This window comes from Penaeus vannamei, chromosome 26 (genome assembly GCF_042767895.1).
Source record: "Penaeus vannamei isolate JL-2024 chromosome 26, ASM4276789v1, whole genome shotgun sequence".
Lineage (NCBI taxonomy): Eukaryota > Metazoa > Arthropoda > Malacostraca > Decapoda > Penaeidae > Penaeus > Penaeus vannamei.
In genome coordinates, this window is record NC_091574.1 from 35,672,832 (window position 1) to 35,680,296 (window position 7,465).

Sequence of the window (7,465 nt, forward strand, 5' to 3'; positions counted from 1 at the left end):
TCCCTTTATTGATGCCAGTGGGGTTTATCGTTTGTTTGTTTGTAGTGTTTGGGTTGCCTCCGCCCCTGTATTGATACCAATTGGGGTTTTGGTATGTTATTAATACCAACGGGGTACGTGGCTAGTCGGTTTCTCTTGTTTTTCTTTTTTTTTGCGTTTTAAAGGGTAGTAAACTATGCTGATGGGGTTTAAGGTCATACATTTTATTTTTGTCTTTTCCGTTATGAGAGAAAGACCTTGTAGATTTAAAGATATGTATGTAATTACAAGGAAACACATGTTGAGAAGTTCAAGCACGCGTCACGCACATGTACATACACGCACATACACACACGCACGCACACACACACGCACGCACGCACGCACGCACGCACGCACGCACGCACGCACGCACGCACGCACGCACGCACGCACGCACACACACACACACACACACACACACACACACACACACACACACACACACACACACACACACACACACACACACACACTTCCTCTTCTTTTTTTTCTTCTTCTTCGCCTCTTTTCTTTTTTTCATTTCTTTTAATGGAGGAGCAGCGATAGGGATGAAAGAAATTGATAGTGATGACATATGTGATTCTCTCTCTGTCTCTCTCTCTCTCTCTCTCTCTCTCTCTCTCTCTCTCTCTCTCTCTCTCTCTCTCTCTCTCTCTCTCTCTCTCTCTCTCTCTCTCTCTCTCTCTCTCTCTCTCTCTCTCTCTCTCTCTCTCTCTCTCTCTCTCTCTCTCTCTCTATCTCTATCTCTCTCTCTCTCTCTCTCTCTCTCTCTCTCTCTCTCTCTCTCTCTCTCAAGACCTGGAGAATCGACTTGCTTTGACAGCCCCCCTTCATAATGGATGCCAGTGGGTGGCCATGGCACTTTATCGATCAGTGCCAAAAAAAAAGCAAAAGCAAAAGAAAAAACTTGGGTGGCGTAATGTCACGCGTGGGGGAGGAGGGGTAGGGTAGGGTGGATGGAGTGGATGGGGTGGATGGGGTGGGAGGGAGTAAGCTGAGGCGAAACGCTATATCTGTATGTGTGTGTCTGTGTGTCTGTATGTATGTATGCATGTATGTATGTATATATGTATGTATATATGTATATATGTATGTATATATGTATAGAGAGAGTGAGAGAGTGAGAGAGTGAGAGAGTGAGAGAGTGAGAGAGTGAGAGAGTGAGAGAGTGAGAGAGAGAGAGAGAGAGAGAGAGAGAGAGAGAGAGAGAGAGAGAGAGAGAGAAAGAAAGAAAGGAAGAATATCGATTTGATATTGGAGAAGTATCTCCCCCATTACTACACCCTCCCTTCCTCCCTCCTCCTCCCCTTCCTCCCCCCACTCCCTCCTCCTCCCCTTCCTCCCCCCCCTCCTATTCCTCCCTCCTCCTCCCCTTCCTCCCTCCCCCTCCCCTCCACCTCCTTAATGATGTAAGTGAAGCTAGCACTCCGCCGTCGCCTCAGCCGGAGTGCCACGCAAGTGTGCCATGAGGGACGAGTGGCGAGTGACGACTTACGTGACTTGTGACTTGTGACGTGTCTTATGATGTGACGTGACGTGTGACGTCTTTTGATGTGACGCGACGGGACGTGCCTTGTGACGTGACGGGACGTGTCTTGTGACGTAACTTGTGACGGGACGGGACGTGTCTTGTGACGTAACTTGTGACGGGACGGGACGTGTCTTGTGACGTAACTTGTGACGGGACGGGACGTGTCTTGTGACGTAACTTGTGACGGGACGGGACGTGTCTTGTAACGTAACTTGTGACGGGACGGGACGTGTCTTGTGACGTAACTTGTGACGGGACGGGACGTGTCTTGTGACGTAACTTGTGACGGGACGGGACGTGTCTTGTGACGTAACTTGTGACGGGACGGGACGTGTCTTGTGACGTAACTTGTGACGGGACGGGACGTGTCTTGTGACGTAACTTGTGACGGGACGGGACGTGTCTTGTGACGTAACTTGTGACGGGACGGGACGTGTCTTGTAACGTAACTTGTGACGGGACGGGACGTGTCTTGTGACGTAACTTGTGACGGGACGGGACGTGTCTTGTGACGTAACTTGTGACGGGACGGGACGTGTCTTGTGACGTAACTTGTGACGGGACGGGACGTGTCTTGTGACGTAACTTGTGACGGGACGGGACGTGTCTTGTGACGTAACTTGTGACGGGACGGGACGTGTCTTGTGACGTAACTTGTGACGGGACGGGACGTGTCTTGTAACGTAACTTGTGACGGGACGGGACGTGTCTTGTGACGTAACTTGTGACGGGACGGGACGTGTCTTGTGACGTAACTTGTGACGGGACGGGACGTGTCTTGTGACGTAACTTGTGACGGGACGGGACGTGTCTTGTGACGTAACTTGTGACGGGACGGGACGTGTCTTGTGACGTAACTTGTGACGGGACGGGACGTGTCTTGTGACGTAACTTGTGACGGGACGGGACGTGTCTTGTGACGTAACTTGTGACGGGACGGGACGTGTCTTGTGACGTAACTTGTGACGTGACGGGACGTGTCTTGTGACGTAACTTGTGACGGGACGGGACGTGTCTTGTGACGTAACTTGTGACGGGACGGGACGTGTCTTGTGACGTAACTTGTGACGGGACGGGACGTGTCTTGTGACGTAACTTGTGACGGGACGGGACGTGTCTTCTGACGTAACTTGTGACGGGACGGGACGTGTCTTGTGACGTAACTTGTGACGTGTGACGAAAGAAGCGAAGGGCTATTATTTCGAATGCCCGGATGTTGCCGTCTTTTTTTATTCATTTATTTATTCTTAGGGAAATAGGTGGAAGGTTGTGTGGAGAGGATCGGGGGCGTAAGAGAGAAAGAGAAAGGGAAGGGAAGGAAATGAGGAAAGATAAAAAAAAGAAAAAGGGATGGGAGGGAAGAAGAAGAAGAAATTGGAAAGAGAAGGTAGAAGAAGGGAAGATAGTGGTAAAGAAGAAGGGGGAAGGGAAGGGAAAAAAGGAGGGAAAGGCAAGAGAAGAGAAGAGAAAAGAAGACGGAAGAGGAGGAAAGGGAAGGGAAGAAAAATGTAAAAGAAGAAAAGGAAGAGAAAAATAGGGAGGGGAGGGGAGTGAGGGAAGACATCTCAGACCGGAAAAAGGCAACTGATCCCGAATCCTTGTCACGTATATCTTACAATCTCCAGGGGGAGAAAAGAGGGTAAGAGAGAGGGGAGAAAAGAGGGGAAGGGAGAAGGGAGAAGGAGGGAAGAGAGTGGGGAGAAAAGAGGGGAGAAGGAAGAAAGATTGATTGGGAAAATGAGGGGAGAGAGAAGAGGAGAAGGAGGGAAGAGAGTGGGGAGAAGGAGGGAAGAGAGAGGGGAGAAGGAGGGAAGAGAGAGGGGAGAAGGAGGGAAGAGAGAGGGGAGAAGGAGAGAAGAGAGTGGGGAGAAGGAAGGAAGATTGATTGGGAAAATGAGGGGAGAGAGAAGGGAAGAAGGATGGAAGAGAGAGGATGAGAAAAGAGGGGAGGAGAGAGGAGAGAAGGAGGGAAGAGAGAGAGGAGAAAGAGGGGAAAGGAGAGTGGGGAGGGATGGGAGGGGGCTCGAGGGGTATGGAAGGAGATGGAGGAGGATTAGATAAAAGGGGATAGGGAAGGAAGGATGAAATGGAGGGAGGAAAGGACGCAGGTAAGGGGAATTAGAGGAACGAATGGAGAGAGAGAGAGAGAGAGAGAGAGAGAGAGAGAGAGAGAAAGAAATATGAACGTAGTGTAGGGGGTTGGGAGGGAGGGGAGAGGCGGGGTGGAAGGCGGTGTGTGTGGGGGAGGGGGAGGGGGAGGGAGGGAGAGGAGGCATGGGTGGGAGGGGGTGGATGGGGCGTTCAGAAAGAAAGGTGCGGGAGATTTATGGAAGGAACGGTGCGCATTACTCGACGGTGAATAAGAAAAAAGGGAATAGGGGTTGGAGGCGGGGGAGGGGGGGGAGAGGGGGATAAGGTCTTCGATTTTTGTTTGATTTGCTTCTTCCTCTTCGCCTTCTCCTTTTCCTCCTCATTATTATTATTATTAACATCATCATCACCGTCAATATCATCATCGTTTTTATATTATTTTTACTCCTTTCGATTTTCTTCTTCTAAATCTTCTAACTTCATTTCTCTTCTTTACATTTTATATTTAGTTTTCTTTTTTCACACTATTTTATTTTCAATGTATTTGCTGACATTCTCTCTCTCTCTCTCTCTCTCTCTCTCTCTCTCTCTCTCTCTCTCTCTCTCTCTCTCTCTCTATCTCTATCTCTATCTCTCTCTCTCTCTCTCTCTCTCTCTCTCTCTCTCTCTCTCTCTCTCTCTCTCTCTCTCTCTCTCTCTCTCTCTCTCTTTCTCTCTCTCTCTCTCTTTCTCTCTGTCTTTCTCTCTTTCCCTCTCTCTCTCTCTCTGTCTTTCTTTCGCTTTCTCCCTCCCTCTCCCTCCCTTTCTCCCTCCCTCCTCCTCCTCCCTCTCTCCCACTCCCCCTCCTTCCCCCTTCCCTCCTCCCTCTCACCCCCCTCCCCCTCCTCTCTCCCTCCTTCCTCCTCTCCCCCTCCTTCCTCCCTCCCTCCTCTTCCTCCCCCCTCTCCCTTCCTCTCCCTCCCCCTCCCCCTCCTCCCCTCCCTCCCGCCCCATTGCACTTCACTACACCGCGCCAAGCCGATGTATTTGAGTGTATTCATTGGCTGTATCATGGGCGTTTGCAATGGTGGGCGGGGACCCTGCACGACGGGGAGAGGTACTGTGGCCAATCAATGACCCAGGATGACCTAGTTGCTCGGCATTTTGGGGTTCGGGGGTTTTATGTGACCGCACGCTATATGGCCATCAGGAGGAAGGGGAGTGGGGAGAGGGGGAGGGGGAGGGGGGGAGTGGAGGGAGGGGAGGAGTGAGGAGGGGGAGTGAGGGGTGAGGGAGGAGGGGAGTAGGGGAGGGGGAGGGAGGAGGAAGGGGAGGGGAGGGAGGGGAGGAGGAAGGGGTAGAGGAGGGTAGGGGGTAAGGAGGGGAGGAGTGAGGGAGGTGGGAGGGAGGTGGGAGAGGGAGAGGGGGTTGAGGAGGAGGGGGAGGAGGAAGGGGAGGAGGAGGGGAGGAGGGGTGGACAAGAGCGGATAAGTCTGGAAACTAAGTGTATTTCGTGTTGTTTTCTTTGTTGTTGCTTTTTCTTTTCTTTTCTCTTTTAGTTTTTGGGTTGTCTGCCTCTTTTTATGGTCTGTTAATTTTCCTTTTTTCTTTCTCTTTCATATATCTCTTATCTTATCTCTTCCTCTTCTCTCTTTATCCCTCCCTTCCCCCACTCTCTCTCTCTCTCTCTCTCTCTCTCTCTCTCTCTCTCTCTCTCTCTCTCTCTCTCTCTCTCTCTCTCTCTCTCTCTCTCTCTCTCTCTCTTATTCTATCATTCTGTCTCCCTCCCTCCCCTCCCGTCCCCTCTCTCCCCTCCCCTCCCTCCTTCCCTCTACCCTCTACCCTCCCCTCCCTTCCCTCTCCCTCCTCCCCTACCCTACTCTCTCCCTCCCCTCCCCTCCCCTCCCCTCCCCTCCCCATTGGTAGCAAGAGTCACGAGCCGAGGAGAAGCGGCGCGGACTGATAACAAAAGGGGGCAGCGCCGAGGGTGTCCTCTCGTTGCCATGGACGTGAGGTGACCGGGGCGAGGTGACGTCATCGGTGCCAGGTGACGTCATCGTTTGTGTCCAGTCGCTTTGTCCTGGGTTGGATGGAAGGATGGGGTGGGAGATTGAAGGAAGGGGAGGAGGAGGGAGAGGGGGAAATGGGAGGGAGGGGGAGAAATGGGAGGGGAGGTTGGAGGAGGAGGAGGAGGAAAGGGGTGAGAGAGGGAAGAGGAGAGAGGGGAGAAGAGGCAAAGAGAGAAAAATGGGAGAGGAGAGAGGGGACAAAGAGAGAAAATGGGAGAGAGGGAGGGGAAGGGAGAGAGAAGGAGGGAAGAGGAGAGGGAGGGACAAGGAGAGAAAGAGGGAATAGAAGAGAGAAGGAGTTTGATGGAGAGGAGAGGGAGGGAAGAGGGAAAAAGAGAAGAGAGGAGAGAGGGAGGGGATGGGGGGAGGAGAGAGAATTGAGGTAGAGAGGGAAGGACAATGGGAGAGGAACTTGGTGAAGGAGAAAAGAAAGAGGGAAAGGGGAAAAAGGAGAAGAGAAAGAAAAAAAACAGGGAAAAGGGAAGAGAGCAAGAAGAGAAAGGAAAGAAAGAGAGAAAGGGGGAGAGAAGGAGAGAAAAAAAAGGATTGAAAGGGTGGGGATAGACGGGGAGTTCGGAAGGGAGAGAAAAGAGCAGAGGAGGAGTAAAGGATAATAAGGATGGAGATGAAGAAGAAAGAAGGAAGAAGTGATAAAAATAGAACTGAGGAAGAAGAAGAAGAAGTAATAAAGAGGGACAGAGGAACAAACAAACAGACATACAAAGACAATGAGGAAAAGAGAGAGATATTTATTCACATTAGCGTTGACTACAAGGAAAAAAAGACGAAAAAGAAAAAAAGAAAACAACGAGAAAGACATAGACGATGATTACGATAGACATCAGTAAACGGCCCATCCCCGTGGCTGTTCTTCAGTCCACGCTGTTAAGTGTTCTCGTCAGCAGGGAACAACATTGCCTCATAACAACCTTGTTTTAATGAACGACCCGCATCGCATGTTAAAAAGGGGATTGCAGAACGAAGGCCTAAAGATTAAATGCTTTGTGTGATTTTTGTTTTTGTTTTTTATTGTTTGTGTATGTTCTTGTATTGTTGTTTAGTTGTTTTTGTTGATGATGACGATGACAATGACGATGATGATGATGACGATGGTGATGACTGATGATGATGGTGATGACTTTGATGATCATGATGACGATGGTGATGATGATGATTATAGTTATATTATTTTTGTTGTTCTTGTTGACGTTGGTGTTATTGTTATTGTATTTTTTTAGATGCATTGCAATTCGTTGTATTATTTTTGTTGTTCTTGTTGACATTGGTGTTATTATTGTTACTGTATTTTTTAAAGATGCATTTCAATTCATATATTGTTTTATTAATGTGATGCTGTGTCACGTCTCATATTAATTTCTTCTCTCTCTTGTTGCAGGTAAGACCACCATAAGGACCTCGTGGTAGGATTGCAAGACCACAAGCAGCGTGCAATGGTGCAGGTCACGTGACTGGGACAAGTAAGGTCGGGTGAGCGATAAAGACCTCGTGGTAGGATTGCAAGACCTTATGCAGCGTGCAATGGTGCAGGTTACGTGACTGGGACAAGTAAGGTCGGGTGAGCGGCACTGTAGCAGAACGTTGCAATAACGATGTTGCAAGTTGGCAGTGCCCAGCAAGATGATGCCGCCCCCTCACCCCCCCCCCCCACACACACACACCCCTCCCGTTTGAGTGTGCGGTTAGGGCGACGGGTCCTTGGTGCGCCCGGGGGAGAATGAGCCTTAGCGTCCGTGTGGGGTTTGGAGTCCGAGTG

At 50.2% G+C, this 7,465-nt stretch overlaps 1 protein-coding gene across 1 annotated transcript; it reads right to left on the reverse strand.

Annotated features, from left to right (window-relative positions):
* Positions 1 to 1,540: 1,540 nt before the first annotated feature.
* On the reverse strand, positions 1,541 to 5,679 carry LOC138866691 (uncharacterized). The gene is made up of 2 exons (XM_070139882.1): positions 5,559 to 5,679; positions 1,541 to 2,775 (listed from the first exon to the last, which is right to left on the reverse strand). The coding sequence occupies exons 1-2, from the start codon at positions 5,677 to 5,679 to the stop codon at positions 1,541 to 1,543; spliced, it is 1,356 nt and encodes a 451-aa protein (XP_069995983.1).
* Between the last annotated feature and the right edge of the window lie 1,786 nt (positions 5,680 to 7,465).

Bases quoted from the DNA above. Each gene is read 5' to 3' on its own strand.
- LOC138866691 (XM_070139882.1), bottom strand. From the start codon at position 5,679: ATGACGTCACCTGGCACCGATGACGTCACCTCGCCCCGGTCACCTCAC. The intron at 2,776-5,558 runs GTGACTCTTGCT...GAATAAAAAAAG, and splicing joins GCGCCGCTTCTCCTCGGCTC to ACGGCAACATCCGGGCATTC.